Source organism: Triticum aestivum, chromosome 6A (genome assembly GCF_018294505.1).
Source record: "Triticum aestivum cultivar Chinese Spring chromosome 6A, IWGSC CS RefSeq v2.1, whole genome shotgun sequence".
Classification (NCBI taxonomy): domain Eukaryota; kingdom Viridiplantae; phylum Streptophyta; class Magnoliopsida; order Poales; family Poaceae; genus Triticum; species Triticum aestivum.
Window position 1 is genome coordinate 136,473,618 of NC_057809.1, and position 19,949 is coordinate 136,493,566.

Sequence of the window (19,949 nt, forward strand, 5' to 3'; positions counted from 1 at the left end):
TAGGGGCCTTGGTTGTTATTACTCCATAGCTGCACCTTTTGATGGGCTCTAAAGCCATAAAAGAAGATCATGTGGAGCCAAAGAGAGTGTCGCACAAAGCACAAACTCAAACATGGGCACACACTGAGCAAAAAGCTCACAAGTTACTAGGGGGCTCTTTGTGCAACGCAACAAAGAGTTTGAAAGGACCCTTGTAATTGGCTATCAAGCCATGGCTTGGAAGCCTGGTGTATTCACCTAAAATCCCGGGTTAACCTGCCTTCATCAAGTAAGCTACTCCTGCCCAGGTAATCCTGGTATGACCCGCCAAAAGTTTGACAAGTCAATCTTCTACAGACCCTGAACTTGTCAAAGTTAAAACGATGATTGGTTAAATTGGAGGCCCATCTTAAAAGGCTTTGTTAAATGGTTTAACTCAGAGGCCTGGCAGCCCATGGAAAGCCTCGATTTGGAGCCTGGCAGCTCGTAAAAAGCCTCGCATTTTTTCTATTGAGTGTTATTTAAGTCTTTTTTTGCCTTTATTGAGGTTCATAATATGTTCTGATAAACCGGTGTCCTTGGCCCGGATTGGCTTTCAACTTTAAAGTTGTCTGTCCATGATCAGTTATAAACCGGCATTTCATCGCTCCGGTCTGGTTTGATTAAATCGCCAGTACTATAAAGAAAACCCGGTGATTATTATATCCTAGTACGGTTTAATATTATAATCCGGCAAAATAAGGACAGAAGTTATCAACATTCCGGATTGGTATTGACACCTTTGCCGTATACGCTGTTGGTCAACCATTGAGGTATGTTACACATATTATTTTTTACAAAAACTTCGATTATTTATCTAAGTTTTATATACTTGTTGGGCATCATGTCCCGTCCAGCGGTGAACTGCTGGATACTTTTAAGCTCTTATACTCAGGAACACAACTCATCATGAGCTATGCATCAATACATCCCAAAAAACGGGACAAGTTGTCACGAGGTGTTACAAAACATGCTCGATGGCATGATACATAAAGGAGTTTTTGGCTATCCTATTGCAAGAAGTTTTCAAAGCGGCTCCAATTGCATAATTGTTCTTCAAAGTATCGGCACACACTAGCCAGTAAACCGGTGACCGGTTTAAGATGCTTCATCTGGACGGCTTGATGGTTGAGGGTCAGTTGGTGTGGGCACTTCTTCATCCCTCCCCAGACGCTGGAAATCAACCATCGACCAATCGATTCCAGTTAAAACTTGAAATACTGCCTCTTCATGGATAAGACTGGATGGGTTAATATTAGGAGCGTAAGTATGCTTACAAATCGGAGGTACAAGTTCTTCAACTTCATGGATTTCTGCAGGCTGTCTTTTCCCTTCAGCGTCATAGGCCGGTTGAAAATGAGACAAGTCTGTGTCGTCGGCCAGCTTCCTGGCTATTGGCCGCATTTCTTTAGTCAGCCTCCGGAGGTCGTCATTATTGAAGTTTGAACCATCCTCCTTCACGCCTGGGTATCCCTTAATGATATCCTCCGCTTCAAGGTATGGAATCTAGGCCTTGGCTCAAATAAGGGCAGTTAAAGCTCCAGCTCTTGCAGCTGCCTTCTTCAGTTCGACAATCCGGGCTGGTAACATGGACAGTTTCTCAAGTGTTTCCTTTATCAGGGTTGGTGCTGGTTTGTTGAAAGCCGCCGTGCAGATAGCCCGCTGAGACCCAGAGTACAACTGTTTAATCAAAGTATATGCCGCTTTGAGCTTCATGCGTATGTCTGTACCAAGATGAGCAATCCGGGTGCCTGTCACGGTTTAACTTCAACAGTCTAATCAATGATAAGGTTCCATGACTTGCACAAAATACATAAGGAGTTACTTACCAAAGATAGCAGAAGTCATAGCATTGATTTGCCGTTTCAAACCAGCTAGTTCATCCACAACTGGTTTCAGGGCTGCTTCGGCGTCTTCAGCTCTTTCTGTTAAACCGGATTTTTTGGTTTCCCAATCAGCACGATCTTTGTTGCAAGATTCTTTTAGTTTTTCCATTGCGGCCAGGGCTTTGGTCAGCTCTTCTTTGGCCTTCGCAGCTTCTGCTTGTTGTGTCTTCACATTATCTTGCAAGTCAGCATTTTGGGCATCTTTATTACTTAGTTCAGCCTGCAACATTGAAGATATATCAAACAACAGGGTATATATATATGTTTTAAAGTACAAAGTGTATAACAAGTTATGCACTTCGTACTTGGGGGCTAATGCCTATTTGATCTAAATTACTACATTTTATACAAGTCTCCAGAACAATGCAAGCATTATCCTTGACACTTGGGGGCTAATGTACGTCGGTTCAAAAACGGATGCATGGATTAAAACCCGGATTAACTTGTCAGAGTTAAACCGGCCTTTGGGTGATACGCGGCAGAAAGCTATCTACTTGCTAAAAGATGAGTCTTGGTTCTTATTAGTGACTTAACAATTTGAGGATCAGTGAAGAAAAACTTAAAGTGCTACAAAGACCCGGGTTATGATTAACATCATAAACCGGCCCTTGGGGGCTACTTCGGCTAGCATTTCAAACTCTGAATTAATATACAAAGGGGGAGGAAAATACCTCATATCGCTCCTTCATCAAATTCACCAAACCGGCTTCCTAGTCCCGGTTTGAGTGCAAGTGGTTCAAGAAGCCAGAATGAAGCTCTTCAGCGTTGATATGAGCATAACTTGCTAAATCACTCCTCCATTTGCCTTTTTCCCTAGCAGCCCGCTCTTCTTTGGCACTATGTTGAGCCAAGACTACGGGATGGCTAGGAGAGTTATGGCCCATTCTAGTAATGATAACGTCATCTCCTTGGCCTTCAGTATTTTTGGCTGGTGATAATGGAGTTTCAGCATCTCTCACCGGACTAGCCCGGTTTGGCTCTGCCGGTTCAGTGTCAGGCACGGCAGGCTCAGCATCTGTTGGTTCATCAGTGTTTTGGCCTTTAAGGGGCGGTTCATCAGAAGTGGCTTCAGGATGAGGGCCCTCCGATTCACAAGGTTGTTCCGGTTCACCTCTTGGTTCTTCTTCTTCAGTGGTCAGGTCTTTGGGCGGATTGGTGACCCGAGCTTTCTTGCTGGGTCTGGCTTTGGCCCTGCAAACAGGATAAAAATAGGATTAACATTTTATTCAAAAGATTTGTCATGCATTGAAAGAAAAGGTTTTACAGCTTACCCGGCCACAGTTTTCTGAGGAGGGAGCTGAGTTGATGTCGACTCGCCGGATGATGAGGGAGGTGTCACCTGATAATTTGAATCGGACGGATTAAGAGGTTGTCTGAAATAACCTGCCTTGGGGTAAGAATTTTTAGAAGTGGGAGAGACCTCAGACTGGCGCTTCCAAACCGGGGTGTCAGGTAAACTGGCTGAAGTGACCTATTGACCACTGTGCCGGGTTGTCCGGCGTGCTTCATGTTGCTATGTCTTCAAAATAAATGTTGGATCCAAGTGAGCAAGAGGATGAGAAAAGCTTACTTTCCGGACTGCTTGACGGGGTTTTTGTGCTGGCTTAGAGTCTGAACCGGAGGAAAGGGTAATTACCTCTACATCATCAGCTTGACTGCCTTCTGCGTCCTCCTGAGGAAGATCATTGTTAATGAGATGCATGAAAAGGGAGCCAAGTGAGTCAAGTTCTACCTCAACTTCCGGATCATCAGTATCATCATCAAGTTCCATGTTGATCCGGTCAGCCGTTTTCCATTTTGACGTTCGTTTGACGGCTTTGGTTTTGTGGCGAGATGGTTTGACCGCTTTATCCCCAGTTGGCTTTACTGCTTTTTCTACGGTTTTCCGTTTCCAGAAGGGATCATCACCCTATACATACATATACAGAAGAAGGATTACAAGTTGCGCAAATAAAAAGATATCAAAGATGAAAAGGAAGAATAGTGCTTACAGCAGGCGGTTTGTTCTTGGTATAGAAGGGATTCAAGTCGGTTTGACTACAGACTAGTTCCGATTCATTCAAAATTTTCTTTACACTTTCAGTGACTTATTCATCAGTCACTTGAATGTTGCAATGGCATTGAGGGTCTTCAACCTCACCAGTGTACTCACACATTAAACCGGGACGCCGGCTTAGCGGCAAGATGCTCCAAGATATCCAACAGCGCACAAAATCAACACCTGTTAAACCATTGGCCATAAAAGCCCGGAGTTTGGCGAGTTGAGGGGCATATTTCGCCCTTTCTGCAGAGCTTAAGCGTTGTGGCATAGGATGGGTGTTGGAAAGCTGATGATCACGAAAGCCTGGGAGGGGATTCTCATCTTCAGGGGACATATCTCTGCAATAAAACCAAGTATGGTTCCATTCCTTTGGATGGCTGTGCAGTTTGGCATGAGGAAATTCAACTTCTTTCCGCTTTTGAATTGAGACACTGCCAAGTTCAGTGTTGGGGCCATTTACAAATTCTGTGCGCCGGTTTAAGTGAAAGAAGTCCCGGAACAGCTCTGCAGTTGGTTCTTCCTGTAAGTACACTTCACAGAAGACCTAGAAGTTACATAGATTGGATACTGAGTTGGGCCCGATGTCTTGAGGATGGAGTTGGAAATTGGCAAGCACATCTCGGTAAAACTTTGACCCTGGCGGTTTGAAGCCACAGCTCATGTGGTCAACAAAGACCACCACCTCACCATGCCTTGGGGTCGGAGGGTTTTCTGCTCCTGGAACTCGCCATTTAATTTCAGTTTTCTTAGGCAAGGAGCCGATGCTGACCATATCATTCAATTGTTCCTCAGTGACCCGGGAACGAGCCCAGTTGCAAGTGGTAAATTGTTTGGCCATTGCAAAACAAACAAGCTGGAAACGAAAGGCCGGTTTATAAATCACCCATGATGATATACAAGATGCAATGGAGTAAAAGATATACTGATATGTGAAATTGCATAAACCGGAGATCAATGCAATAATGGATAAAAAGGCAATACTAGAACAGGGATACCCAGACACTGTTAAACCGGAGTATAACTATGGAGGTAAAAGGCTCCTCCGGTTTATCAAAGGGCTAATGGTATAGATTGCTTGCACAAAGTTAAACCGCCTATATTGGTGTGAGGAGAAACAGATTTCACAAAGGTATATGAAAATTTCAGATCTAAGGGATGACAGAAAATGGAATATATTCAGGTTCAAGCTTCAGGTATTTTCAGCAGATTCAGATAAGTTGTTGTTAATATAACGAAAGAGTCTAATGAGGAGAGTATGATTACGGCTATGGTCGCGCAAGGATAGAACAGATCCAACCTAGCCTGGGATGCTACAGAGAGGAAAAGAGAAGAACACCACTGAGTTTTTTGATGAACTCCGATGAGTAGTGAAACCCTAAAAACAAGATCTAGGGTGGAAGGAAAAAGAGTTACCAGTATCATGGGAATGGCGGAGAGATGCCACAGTATTCTGGTGCGCTCAGGGTGATGCAGCGGCCGGAGTCGGAGCAGAGGCGACGGTCGATGGTGGCGGCGGAGCTCTGGAGGTTGAGCAGCGCGAGGAAGACGACGCGAAGAGGCACGAGGGGGGAAAAGTGAAAATGACCCCTCGGTCTTATTTATAAAGGCAAGGGATAGGTGTCAGGCGCGAAAATCGAGGAGCCAAAACATAGAAGTGAGGCGGAGTTGTCGCCTCGATTGTCGGAGAACCATTAATGAAGATGACGTCACGACAATTTATCAGGATCTAAGAAGATGACGTCACGGTGGTTTACCAAAGTATGAGAAGATGTGGAAGACGAAGTTTTTACTAAGGATTGACATGAAACCTGTTCAAATCAATCTGGGGCCTAATGTTGGGGATATTACTACTGGACGTAAACCGGCCAGTAGTAGCCGGATTAACTTTATGAAGAGTAGAAGCCCATGAAGATGTGGAGATGATGGCGCCTTACGAAGGCCCAAAGCCCAGAAGAAAGTTAAGGCCTGTAGATGTAAACTGGCTTAATCATGTAACTTGCTTTGTAAGATAGGAAGTGTAGAGACCGAACCGGAAACTTTTCTGATCCGGCTTCGAGACTCTGTAAACCGACGGGCGCCACCCATGTATATAAGGGGACGACCCGGCAGCGGTTCAAGGGACAACAACTCGAGAGCCAGAAAAATAGGATTCGCTCCCTCGCCTTCGAAACCCAAGCAATACCAATCACAACTAGACGTAGGCTTTTACCTTCATCGAAGGGGCCGAACTAGTATAAACTTCCCGTGCCCCTTTGTCCGGTTTAACCCCTTTAAGCTAACCCGTTGCGATGGCTCCACGACTAAGTCCTTTCACAAGGACATCTTTCGTGACAAACCCATGACAGATCTTCCAAAGGATGCCTGAGCTAGATGCTGGACACCACGCTCCAAACTTGTCCAGATTCCCGTCCAGATTCGACAGGGCTCCGGTATATCAGAGATCGGCGGAGATTGCTCCATCAGAACACGATGAATTTACAGTGTTGTTGTAGACTCAATTCCGCACAATTCCATTGAAGGAATCGTGAAAGCGATGATCGAGGAGCTGGTGGTAGCGGATATGAGTTCGCTGTTCGGAAAAACAGCACGGTTGCCCAAGGGCAATGTTGACGTTGAGCCCCCGAGCTTCATGGATGATTACTCCATGATCATGATAGAGATCGGAGTTGATGTTGATGAAGGCCCTTATCCGAACATGACGATTGGAGGCAGGGCATAGTCTTTGGTCAAGCCAAGGTGACCAGTCGAGCCGGTGACGAAGACGCCAACGTCGAAGTTGATCTACAGGCAAGCCATTGATCTTTTTCCAATCACACAGCGGAACTCTCAATGAAAGCACCATTGTCGGTGTCAAAACCGACAGATCTCGGGGTAGGGGGTCCCGAGCTGTGGATTCTCGGATCAATGGTAACAGGAACGGAGGAGACGATGTTTTACCCAGGTTCTGGCCCTCTTGATGGAGGTAAAACCCTACGTCCTGCTCTTGTTTATATTGATGGAGTATCAAGTATAGAGTCGATCTATCTCGAGATCATATGTTGTGGTCTAAACCCTAGGGGTATGATGATTGATTTCATAATGATCTAGCCTGGCCCTGGCTTATATAATGTACCAGAGGCCTAGGAAAACAAGAGTCCTAGTCGAATACGTTGGTGGAGAGGAGCCCTTGTCTTGATCATCAAGTCTTGTGGAATATTCCTTGAATGCAGCATGGGCTTCCCGAAGTGGCCCATGAGTAAACTGCCATGGGGTCCTCGGCCCGATCCAGCTGGTCGGGAGATGACGTGGTGAGTACCCCCTATTCTAGGACACCGTCAGCGGTGCCCCCCTCTTTCCTTCTCTCCCTCTTCCCCTTCCTTCTTCTCCTACTCCAACTAGGGGAGGGGGGGAACCTACTCCTACTAGGAGTAGGAATCCCCCTTGGGGCGCGCCATAGAGAGGGCCAGCCCTCCCCTCCTCCGCTCCTTTATATACGGGGGAGGGTGGCACCCCATAGACACACAAGTTGATCTTTAGCCGTGTGCGGTGCCCCCCTCCACAGTTTTCCACCTCGGTCATATTTTCGTAGTGCTTAGGCGAAGCCCTGCGTCGGTAACTTTATCATCATCGTTAACACGCCGTCGTGCTGACGCAACTCACCCTCGGCCTCAACTGGATCAAAAGTACAAGGGACGTTACTGAGCTGAACGTGTGCAGATCGCGGAGGTGCCGTGCGTTCGGTACTTGATCGGTTAGATCGCGAAGACGTTCGACTACATTAACCGCGTTACTTAACGCTTCCACTTTCGGTCTACGAGGGTACGTAGACATACTCTCCCCCTCTCGTTGTTGTGCATCTCCTAGATAGATCTTGCGTGATCGTAGGAATTTTTTTGAAATACTGCGTTCTCCAACAACACGGGCGCTACACCTCCAAAATCCATGGCAAACTTTAGCGACATGGTGTCTCCTCGACGACGAGGAAGCGGGCGGTGATGATAGCTATGAGGCCGATAGGGGCTTTGAATCAGGGGGGGAGTAGATGTCAACTTCTACCGTGCTTTTGCTCCTGACAAACTTCACGCTATGTGTGTAGTTAGTTTCTTACCACCTTAGAGATGGCATTTTCATTTTCAGTAGCTCTATGTCATGATTCCATCAAATGAGGTTATCGGCATGTATGTGCCAAATTGTTTTCTTTTTTTGTTTTGCTTCATCTACATGATTTTTTTGTGATTTGCTGTAATATCATGATCATGGAAATTTTGTATGTGCATAGGTGGAAGTTTTTTTTGGGAAAAACATGGCATTTTTATGTGTACACGATTTTTGGGTTCAACCTACGTCCATGATGTCGGCATTAGTTTAGTTAATGTTTTGACATGCCAACTTAGATTTTTTTACCATCACAACCTTAGTTGTGTTGCCATGGCAAACTTAACATGTGTATTTGATACCATGGAAACTAATATATACACTTTTCTATCATGGCAAATTGAGATGTGTTTCCAATGCAAGTTTGGAGTTTTCTCACACGCCATTCAACACTTGCCATGGAAAATTTTAAGATATGTCTTCATCGCAAGTTTAAATGTTTTTTATAGTATTTTTGACATGAAACTAAAATGTACTTTCGCCCTGGCAATTAAGATGTGCTTTTGCCATGGCAAATTAAGTTATGTTTCCCCGCAAGTTATGAGTTCATCACACATCATTTAACAGTTGCCATGACAACTTTAAGACATGTTGCCATGGCAAGTTCAAATGTTTTCCTCACACGCCAATTTAAAAAACCATGATTTTTTTTGCCCATGACGAATTTCATTTTCTAACCATGACAGATTTATTTTCATGACCATGGCATTTTTATTGTTTGAACCATGGCAACATCTTTTATTAACCATAACAACTTTATTATCTGCACCATGGCATATTTCTTTTTCAACCATGGAAATTATTTCTTTTTCTTTCAACCATGGCTAGTTTTTTTATTTAAACCATGGCAAAATAATATTATGGACCATGGGAAACTATTTCTATGACCATGGATTTTTTTTTATTGTTTGAGCCATGGTAAATTCATACTTCATAAGGTGGCAAAAAAAATGAACCATGGCAACTTTATTGTTTGCAGCATGTTAGATTTTTTTTCAACCATGGCAATTGTTTTCTATTTGTTTGGACCATGGCTACCTTTTATTTTTTAGACCATGCCAAAGTTATATTATGTACCATGGCAAATTTATTTCTATGGCCATGGAATTTTTATTATTTGAACCATGGCAAATTCATACTTCATAACATGGCACAAAAAAGTATGAACCATGGCAACTTTATTATTTGCACCATGGCTATTTTCTTTTTCAACCATGGCAAAATTATACCGTGGACCATGCCATTTTTTATTATTTTCAAACATGGGAAACTGTTTTGTGTTTTACATCGTCATGTCTACACCACCATGGAAACTTTTATCGCGCATATCGTTCCCAAATTCTGTTCTTGTTGTAACTTCTTAAAAAATACAACAAATCTGTTGAATAGAGCATGCTAAAAAAATTGTGCACCATGGGAAGTTTTGGTAAAAAATCATGTGATCATTAGATGCAGTATGGTTATTTGCCATGCTTCTAGAGAACATTTTTTCCTTAATTTTTGTGCCATGTGAGTGATTTTACAACATACAATTAATCCTGTTTTCATGGCAATTATACTTTTTCCATATTGGCAGTTATTATTTTTTGTTTTCATAACATTTTTAATTTGTTGGATCATTTTTATCATTGAAAAAATATATTAAAACCTTGTTGGCACATTTTTTGTCGTGTAGGTTTTTATTATTATTTTGTAGTTGAGCAGTGACATTTCTGTAGAGATTTGTTTCCTTTTTATAGTATCATATGGTGTCGGCGCGTTTCGTTCTGACGTCCAAATTCTCTTCAAGAATGTGATGGCTTATCAGACCCCATTCGAGGGTAAGTACATACTTAACCGTATGTATTGATGATTCCTTTACCTAACTACTTCCTCCGTTCGGAAATACTTGTCATCAAAATGGAGAAAAAGGGATGTATCTAGATGTATTTTAATTCTAGATACATCTCTTTTTATCCATTTTGATGACAAGTATTTTTGGACGGAGGGAGTAGTACTAAGTTTGTAAAAACATGTGTTTTATCAGTAGAGATGATGGATCTCTCGATCGTTCCATTTACCGGCCACCCATCGCGCCGTACCCTGTACTACTGTACGCGCCCCCATACGTCTCGCTCGTACACGTGGCAGCCGTCCCTCAGCGTCCTGCCCGTGGGCCCACGGCCCGAGTCACCCACAATTATTCAGCGTACCGCTCCCGCTTGATTTTGTTTTCCGGCCTCCGCTTTATAAGCACGGGAATCCCCCAGCCCCAGGCACGCACCGCACGGAGAGGAGGCACGCCTCGGCCAAATCATACTCAGCCAGGAGAGAAGAGCCCCCCGCCCGCCCCCTTTCTCCTCCCCCGAGCTCCCGCTCCCGAGAAGCTCCTCTGCCATGGCGCCCCCTCTCTCCTCCTGGCCATGGGCGAGCCTGGGCATATACAAGGCACGCGCCGAGCACCTCCTTGCTCACCCTTATCACCGTGCCAATGTTTTCCTCGCTGACTGACATCTTCGTTGTGCTGCAACTGCATGATCGACGGACGGACGCGCGCGCAGTACTTCCTGCTGGGCCCGCTGGTGTGGAAGGTGGCGCAGGAGTGGGCGGAGCAGGGCGGCGCGCCGCTGGGCTCGCCGTGGCTGCACCTGCTGGCGCTCTTCTCCGCCCGCGGGCTGACCTACCAGTTCTGGTTCTCCTACAGCAACATGCTCTTCCTCACCCGCCGCCGCCGCGTCGTCCCCGACGGCGTCGACTTCCGCCAGGTCGACCACGAGTGGGACTGGTAACCACACTCCTCTCCCCCTCCCCCTCCTCCTCCTCCTCCTCCTCCTCCTCCTCCTCCTCGTCGAGCTCGCTCGCTCGCTCGCTCGATCCGCACGCGGCCTGCATGCCGGTAGGTAACTCGGTAACAAGCTCCGGTAGTTCGCTGCCTCGCTCGCCGGGTTTTCCTGAGGTCGCTGCCTCAACGCGAACCGCGTGGGCCTGGGTAAGAAGCTACTACAGTACAGGAGTATTTATTTAAGTGCAGCACGACAGTTAGTTTATGGCGCCATTGAATGCAACTCCGACCTATAAACCGAGCAGTTCTGCGTCAAGCCGTCCGGAATGTTCCTTGCGTCCGGAGTCTAGACTCCGCCGAGCCAAAGAGATGTTGGACACGTCGGGCGCTCCGGCAATCGCCATGGCACTCTCCAACCGCCATGACGTTTCCCAAGCCCCCTTTTCCCGGTCAATATGTCACGCCGCCGAAACATGTACATTGTTTGAACATTACTAGTCAAATGCGTAGGTGCAATGTATTTAATTTAGAAATACATTAACTGTATGCGGATATTAAGTAGGATATTATTTACGTGTTATCATGTGATTAACATTATATTTAACATGAAATTAATTGCACGCTAAACGTGTTGAGCGCTCGACATTGAAGCGGGCTTGATCGTTGGATTAACATGATTCAATGGCCAAGATTAATTGAATCTGTCTCTTTGAGTCTTTTTATGTTGGTATATATATAGATTATTATGTCGGCACACACATTTCTTTTTTTTAGCATCAGTACAGACACAAGCGCTCATATACATAAATTCAGGAATAATGCGAGCACCGGGATTTGAACCCTGGTGGGTTGGGGATACCACTGTCGCGTCGGCACACACATTTTTGATAAGATGACCCGGCAGCAGCTAGTAAAAGCCGGACTTTCAAAAAAAAAAGCTAGTAAAAGCCGGTAAAATGGTGTATAGTTTATCTCGGTAGTATTAATACTCCCTCCGTCCGAAAATACTTGTCACCAAAATGGATGAAAAAAGATGTATTTAGAACTAAAATACATCTAGATACATTCCCTTTTATTCTTTTTGATGACAACTATTTTCGGACGGAGGGAGTACTTTCCTGAGATATGAAATGATTTTTTTTCTTGCTGTGTTGGACCCACCCGCAGGGATAACTTCCTGGTGTTGCAAACGCTGATTGGTGCGGCGCTGGTCAACGGCCCGCTGCCCCTCCTCCCGGGACTGAAGGATCTCCGCGTGTGGGACCCGCGCGGGCTGGGCATCGCGCTGCTGCTGCATGTGGGCTTCTCAGAGCCCGTGTTCTACTGGGCCCACCGGGCCCTGCACGGGGCCCCGCTCTTCGGCCCGTACCACGCCGGCCACCACTCCACGCCGGTGACCCAACCACTGACAGGTACGTACGTATACGTACGCGGTAGTACGCGGCAGCGAAGCATGGTTGCAGGATCGCGGCCGCAGAGCCGGGCCGGGCAGAGCTCCGGCCAACCAAACAGCCCCAGTGGCAAAAAAAGAAGCGACAAAGCATGTGTGCCCGGGCTGCATGCAAGCCCCGTCTTTTTTCTCTGATTCGTGACATGCGCCAGACACCAGTGCCAACCGCATTGTGCCACGATATTCTCCGTCGTAGGAGTATACGTTTTTACCATGCACGCTGCACGCAGCCTTGCGGCGTCAATAGTTACCGTGCATGGTAACAATGCAGCATCAATCAAGTATTTCCATATGTGACCAAGTTTTATTGGTCTTGTTTGGTGGCAGCTGGATTCGGCACGCCGTTGGAGGCCCTGCTGCTGACGCTGACGATGGGGGTCCCGCTGGCAGGGGCCTTCCTGATGGGGGCTGGGTCCCTGGGCCTGGTCTACGTGCACCTCCTCACCTTCGACTATCTTCGGAGCATGGGGTACAGCAACGTGGAGGTCATCTCCCACAGGGTCTTCGAGGCCGTTCCCCCGCTCCGATACCTCATCTACACCCCGACGTGAGTCGAAAACCTTTTCTTGTTTACAGTACAATAAGCACACAATCATTTGACAGTAATTTCTTCGCGTGTGGTAATTTCTTTTGCTCCCCGCTGCCGCCTGCACGTGACACACTCACACCAGCCATCCATTATCCGTTGCAGAGTGCAGTAAAGCTGCTGCAATCACGTTGCAGAGCACAGTAACTAAGGTCGATTGCCGTTGTGCTAATGCATACGTAATGCTTTTGCTGTATGCAGGTATCTGAGCCTGCACCACAGGGAGAAGGACTCCAACTTCTGCCTGTTCATGCCGCTCTTCGACCTCCTGGGCGGCACCCTAAACTCCAAGTCATGGGAGCTGCAGAAGGAGATCTACAAGGGTACGCGATTGCTAATCACCCGAGGGCCCCCTACACTCATCAATTTTATTCTCGCGCAGTAGCGATAGGAGTAGTACGTGTACGAACGAACTAACTGGACTACTGGAGCATAGTAACATTAATGAGGCATGCATAATTGCATATGCATGCATGTGTTGCCTTCTTGCGTTGGTCCCGTTCAGCACTTCATTAACCAACTAATCAAGCAGTGGCCGGCCGGCAGGCGTGTGCTCTGTGAACTTCTTGTAGTGATTAACGGCCGGGCGTTCGTGTGTGGGCGTGCAGGGAAGAACGATGGGGTGCCGGAGTTCGTGTTCCTGGTGCACGTGGTGGACATCATGTCGTCGATGCACGTCCCGTTCGTGCTGCGCTCCATCTCGTCGGTGCCGTTCGAGAACCACCTCATCCTGCTGCCCTTCTGGCCCGTGGCCCTGGTCTACGGGATGCTCATGTGGTGCTGCTCCAAGACCTTCCTCGTCAGCTTCTACTACCTCCGCGGCCGGCTCCACCAGACCTGGAGCGTGCCCCGCCACGGCTTCCAGTACTTCATCCCGGCCGCCAAGGCCGGCATCAACCGCCAGATCGAGCTCGCCATCCTCCGCGCCGACCGGATGGGCGTCAAGGTCCTCAGCCTCGCCGCCCTCAACAAGGTATCCACCGCGTGCATGCACTGCGCCATCCGTCTCTCCATTAATGAGTGAAGCCACATCTTCTTTTCGTTAGGTGTTGGTTGCGAGTCTTGAGAACAGATAGAGGCTACGGTGCAACCACCCCCCGTGCCTCTTTGCTGCTGGCCTGTCCGTGTCTGGTTGGCCGGCGCCCCGCGGCGGTGGTGTGCGGCACAGTGCTCCGCCACTGCTGGTGCTAGGTAGGAGAGTGGTGGCACTCAATCAGACGGGAGATCGGTAGGCATGTGAGCGCATTGAAGAGCGGCAATGGCGAATGGCGGGCGGGCCTAGTCGTCGGCGACGACGCAAAGCGCGCGGCGCATGGGAGAAGTACTACTAGTACTGTGCAGTTGAGATCGGGATCGGGAGGTCGGCCATGGAGAGGCACATTACTGTGTCGTTGGCAGGAATAGCACCCCATGCGCGCGCTAGCTAGCAAAGGTGGCCAACTTGTCCTTGCCGTTCCCGCGCTTCCATGTGCCGGCGACAGCGCTGCGGCTGCGAGTGGGCCACGGAGCCATCTATCTATCCATCGGTGGCCGGCCCGGCCGATCTGGGGGCGTTTGCCGTGGAGCGCTGTGGCGCGGCTTCTTTATCCTGTCCTGGTGCGCTCACGTGGCCCAATCGCGGCGCGTGATTTCAGTGTCTGGTGCATGCATGCATGCCTGCCGTGGAGAAGCACTGTGCGTGGATCGAGGGGCACAGGGCCTGCAGAGAGCAGGCCAGGCCCGGCGAAGAGTGGAGTCGGCCTGCGCCGTCCGAGTGGTCGCGCGTGGGTTGGGTTGGGTTGGTTGCTGCCAAGATCTCTGCGTGGATTCGGCGGCCTGGTCCCGCGCGAGGCCTGGGCTGTGACTGTCAGCCTGTGCCGTGCTGAACGAACGGAGGCCGGCAGATAAGTCGGTACAGTGTACCTCTGTATTGCTGTACCTGCACAATTCCAAGCTGTTCACAGTGACGGGTTTATACGAGAACAGTCCTCCCACAACCATCCAGCTTCTGAACAATCTTTTTCTAAGAAGTACCTAATTTTTTTTAGGGTGTGGCTAGGTCTCGACTCAGGTCTCACTCAAATGATATAGTATAAGAAGAAAAATGAAAAAACTGAAGAAAAAAAATGCAAGATCAAAGGAATATATCATCGACTATTGAACTGAAATATAACAAAGTCTCAGTCGGCTGAGACTTAGCAAAACTGATTTTTTTTTCTTATCTTGAAAACTCCCAGTTAATTTATTTTTTCTGTAACAGAACGAGGCATTGAATGGAGGTGGCACACTGTTCGTGGACAAGCACCCTGACCTGAGGGTGAGGGTGGTGCACGGCAACACCCTCACGGCCGCCGTCATCCTGAACGAGATCCCCAGCAACACCAAGGAGGTGTTCCTCACCGGCGCCACGTCCAAGCTCGGCCGGGCCATCGCCCTCTACCTCTGCTGGAAGAAGATCAGAGTCATCGTACGTATCCGTCCCTGAATTCACAAAGATGGCTAACTGAGAGGGTCAACTAGTTGTGACAATTTCCTTTTTGCTTCAGATGCTGACCATGTCGTCGGAGAGGTTCTTGAAGATCCAGAGGGAGGCGCCGGCGGAGTTCCAGCAGTACCTGGTGCAGGTCACCAAGTACCAGGCCGCGCAGAACTGCAAGGTCTCACCGCCGTTCAACCATCCGATCCGATTGCTGATCAATCTGTAGTTCCACCCTTGTATGATGTGTTGACATGGTGGTAACGTTGGGTGTGCTTGCAGACGTGGCTCGTGGGCAAGTGGCTGTCGCCGAGGGAGCAGCGGTGGGCGCCGCCGGGGACGCACTTCCACCAGTTCGTCGTGCCGCCCATCATCGGCTTCCGCCGCGACTGCACCTACGGCAAGCTCGCCGCCATGAGGCTCCCCAAGGACGTGCAGGGCCTCGGCTCCTGCGAGGTGACGCACACAACCATGACCGGCTGATGATCCATGCCGTCCCGCGTGTACTGACAGCGATCGTGTGTTTGTTTCAGTACTCGATGGAGCGAGGGGTGGTGCACGCGTGCCACGCCGGCGGAGTGGTGCACTTCCTGGAGGGGTGGGAGCACCACGAGGTGGGCGCCCTCGATGTCGACCGGATCGACGTTGTGTGGAAGGCGGCGCTCAAGCACGGCCTGACGCCGGTGTGATGCGATCGCTCCTCGTCGACGCAGGTGAAGCGCAGGTGCATAATGCAGCTGGAACGAAGCAACTAAGATCGCTCCCTCCTCCATCCATATGTATTGTTGTACTCCATTCATATCAAATGTACCATTGATACCGGCTTGACAAGACAAGAGAATGGATTAATCGAACCACCCAAAGACACCACACTTGTTTTGATCCGTCATCTTTTTTCTATGACAAGAACCCCCAAAAAGGGACAATAGGGTTTATATCAGCATTTCGATGGGGAATGAACGGCGATCAATCAAGGCCGGAGAGGGGCGGGAAGATGCACCGTGAAATCTCGGTTTGCTCGGGCCAGCAAGTGGTCGTAGTCGCCGCCGTCCCACTCGTCCCGGTAGGTCTCCGGGCGTTCCACCATGACCCGCATCGCCGCGTCGAACATCTCCCTCCTCCACCCCTCGGGCCCGCCCCGCCGGCATTGCTCCGCGAGCCAGTCCTCGTTCTCGAACTGAATGCATGAACGGTGTCAACATAGAAATTTTGCCGCGCCGGGTTGATCGAGCGCTGGGAAAGCAATCTTATTTCGGACGAATTTCGCGCACCTCGCGGTCTCGCAGTCTGTGGGTGTATCTTCGGGGCCATCCGCGAGCGCCCACACGCGAGTAGAAGGCCGCCACGTCTCGCATCATCTCGTCCTTGGATGGGAGCTTGAATCGCCCCGACAGAACGCCCGCCACCCAGTGGCTCTGCAGCTCGAACAGTGGAAAAGGGACCACCTGGATGGACGTTCCGAACAGAGTGGAACTGAGATGCATTTTCAAGATCGCAATGTTTTATACTCCTATGTGCTCTTGGATGTGATTAACTCTACATACCAGGCGCTTTCACAAGATTCCAGTGAACAATTAAAAAAAATCAAAAGACTGAAGATACCACTAAAATTTAAGATTCTCATGTGATACCTTCGCAGTAGACAAAGTCTTGACAAAGGACAACCTGGCTCGTCGCAATTGACAAAAAATCAAGAAGTGTAGTTTTTTGCTCATGACGAGATAATTAAACAACTCTTCTTTCCGTGCAAATTCGCGCACTCTACGTGGTCAGTGTTCCAAACTTGCGTCCAATTTGTATCCGTCAAAAAATGTTGTCAATATATATATTCCTAGAGATATTGTGATCATTCTCCCATGCAGGCTATCTATCAATGTACGCACTGCCTTCGTACATAGTCTATGCTACGCTGAATGGAGTATCGGCTGCTATTCACAACAGTGTGTACGTGATTGGAGCAAGTGATCATTAAGGTTTTTACTCGACATAGGCGACGGCATAGTTTTTGGATTGGACCTCCACCCTCCCCGACATAGGCATGTTTTTGGTCTCATACAAATGTACTTTGCCATTCAGGGTAGCCAAAGTCGAGATTCTCAGTCGGATCGGTTTTTCTAAGACAGAATAGAGTCGTAGTTCCGAATAGTGGAACCAAGGAGTCTAAATCAGAAATCTCAACAATTGGTAATTCCCATGAAATACTAGGTTAGACACATTGAATTTCTATTGAAAGTATATATTCATTGATTCAACTAAGATGAAAACCGCTATACTTGATGTGGTCCCTTGAAACCTTTTGGGCCTAGATGTTCACCTGGACAATAATTGTTTGATTGCATGAGAGTTTAAGAATCAATATGTCAACAAAGTTGGGTGAGGTAAATTTGGTTTGAGTAGATGAACAAGAAGAATTCTCTTATAACGGTAAGTGCTAGAGTGGAATGTGTGTTACACTAAAGGAATTCAAGGAGAAACCTCTAATGAGACATGATTACAAGATCTCAGATTCTCAATATAAATTGATTGAAACTCCTTTGCTCTAATGGCGCAAAGGCCATACAATGGTTTCAAGGGGCAACATCTCCGCGCGGCAGCCGGCACGCTGCCTTCGCGGCGCCACCATCCGCGTCATCGTCCATCTCCTGCGTGTTGAAGACTATACATCAGCTCCCCTTGACATGGAGACGCAGGACGGCCGCCAAATGCCATACTCGCCACCAACATCCGTGTTTCCTACATGCCAGCGCGGAACCATCGACGGCCATGTGCCCGTGTCCACTGACGACGTCGTCATCCCAGGGGAGTTCGACTCCCATGGCACCACGACGCGGGATGCACCCCGGGGCCGCGACATCAGCGATGGAGCCTGCCGCGAGCTGCGGCCGCGGCGGCGTGATGACGAGGGCGAAAACAACGACGACAGGTCGAGTGCGCACGGCGACCGGCGTTCTGGGCGCAGGCATGACGCAGTCGTTCCGCGTCCCCGCTCGCGTTCCCCACGAAGGCGTGACGGGCAGTCGGGGGGTCGGCGCGCAACGGCGGGAGGCGCCACGCTGCCGATCCCTCCCCCGCCGTGGGCTGCTTCCGGCAGATGGGGGTGGTGGCGCTGGCCGAGGCAAAGGTCCGACGAGTCTTCGGTGGCAAGGAGGCGGACGAGCGCCTGGCTCTTCGCGTTGTGATGCTCCGCGAGGCGTCTGAACTGCGTCGACTAATCGCCCTGCCGGCCGCGTCTGCCACGACTCCAGCGGGGGCCGGCTCGGTGTCTTCACCGTCCCTGGAGGCCGGCACGCCCGCGCCTTCAACCGTGGGGATGGAAGCCTGGTCCGGCGGCGGCGCATGCATTGGCGTCGGCCATGCACTCGAGGCGCTCTGCATCGACGACACTCCTCCGGGTTTTGGCGCCATGCCTCCCCTATCCAGCCTGAAGGCAACAAACCACGATGGTTCCCCTCCCCACTCTCCGATGGCCACGACCGGCCCGTCACCAGAACGCGACTCCCCTGTGCGCACGCCAGTGGCCACGCCACTACCGACCTTGGCGCTGCTGGGGCCCTACAGCACGACGCCCACGGCAACTCTGACTCTGGCCTCCCCTGTCCACACGTCACTAGACGACGGTGTTGGAAATATGCCCTAGAGGCAATAATAAATTGATTATTATTATATTTCCTTGTTCATGATAATCGTTTATTATCCATGCTAGAATTGTATTGATAGGAAACTCAGATACATGTGTGGATACATAGACAACACCATGTCCCTAGTAAGCCTCTAGTTGACTAGCTCGTTGATCAATAGAAGGTTACGGTTTCCTGACCATGGACATTGGATGTCATTGATAACGGGATCACATCATTAGGAGAATGATGTGATGGACAAGACCCAATCCTAAGCATAGCACAAGATCGTGTAGTTCGTATGCTAAAGCTTTTCTAATGTCAAGTATCATTTCCTTAGACCATGAGATTGTGCAACTCCCGGATACCGTAGGAATGCTTTGGGTGTGCCAAACGTCACAACGTAACTGGGTGGCTATAAAGGTACACTACAGGTATCTCCGAAAGTGTCTGTTGGGTTGGCACGAATCAAGACTGGGATTTGTCACTCCGTGTAAACGGAGAGGTATCTCTGGGCCCACTCGGTAGGACATCATCATAATGTGCACAATGTGATCAAGGAGTTGATCACGGGATGATGTGTTACGGAACGAGTAAAGAGACTTACCGGTAACGAGATTGAACAAGGTATCGGGATACCGACGATCGAATCTCAGGCAAGTATCATACCGCTGGACAAAGGGAATTGTATACGGGATTGATTAAGTCCTTGACATCGTGGTTCATCCGATGAGATCATCGTGGAACATGTGGGAGCCAACATGGGCATCCAGATCCCGCTGTTGGTTATTGACCGGAGAGTCATCTCGGTCATGTCTGCATGTCTCCCGAACCCGTAGGGTCTACACACTTAGGGTTTGGTGACGCTAGGGTTATAGAGATATTAGTATGCGGTAACCCGAAAGTTGTTCGGAATCCCGGATGAGACCCCGAACGTCACGAGGAGTTCCGGAATGGTCCGGAGGTAAAGAATTATATATAGGAAGTGCTATTTCGGGCAT

General features: G+C 48.9%; 2 protein-coding genes across 2 annotated transcripts in view; one reads left to right on the forward strand and one right to left on the reverse strand.

Annotated features, from left to right (window-relative positions):
- Nucleotides 1-10,342: 10,342 nt before the first annotated feature.
- Nucleotides 10,343-16,213, forward strand: LOC123132497 (very-long-chain aldehyde decarbonylase GL1-2). The gene is made up of 10 exons (XM_044552298.1): nt 10,343-10,506; nt 10,620-10,843; nt 12,008-12,252; nt 12,618-12,837; nt 13,078-13,199; nt 13,485-13,849; nt 15,116-15,322; nt 15,402-15,512; nt 15,614-15,787; nt 15,865-16,213. The coding sequence occupies exons 1-10, from the start codon at nt 10,456-10,458 to the stop codon at nt 16,018-16,020; spliced, it is 1,875 nt and encodes a 624-aa protein (XP_044408233.1). The 5' UTR covers nt 10,343-10,455; the 3' UTR covers nt 16,021-16,213.
- A 77-nt stretch (nt 16,214-16,290) lies between these two features.
- LOC123129540 (flavin-containing monooxygenase FMO GS-OX-like 5) overlaps nt 16,291-19,949 on the reverse strand; it is a 43,545-nt gene continuing 39,886 nt past the window's right edge. Inside the window, exons 3-4 of the mRNA XM_044549665.1 lie at nt 16,603-16,776; nt 16,291-16,508 (exon numbers count right to left, since the gene is read on the reverse strand). Of these exons, the coding sequence (XP_044405600.1) occupies nt 16,302-16,508; nt 16,603-16,776 (381 nt within the window). The 3' untranslated portion in view covers nt 16,291-16,301. The remainder of the gene's footprint in view (nt 16,509-16,602; nt 16,777-19,949) is intronic.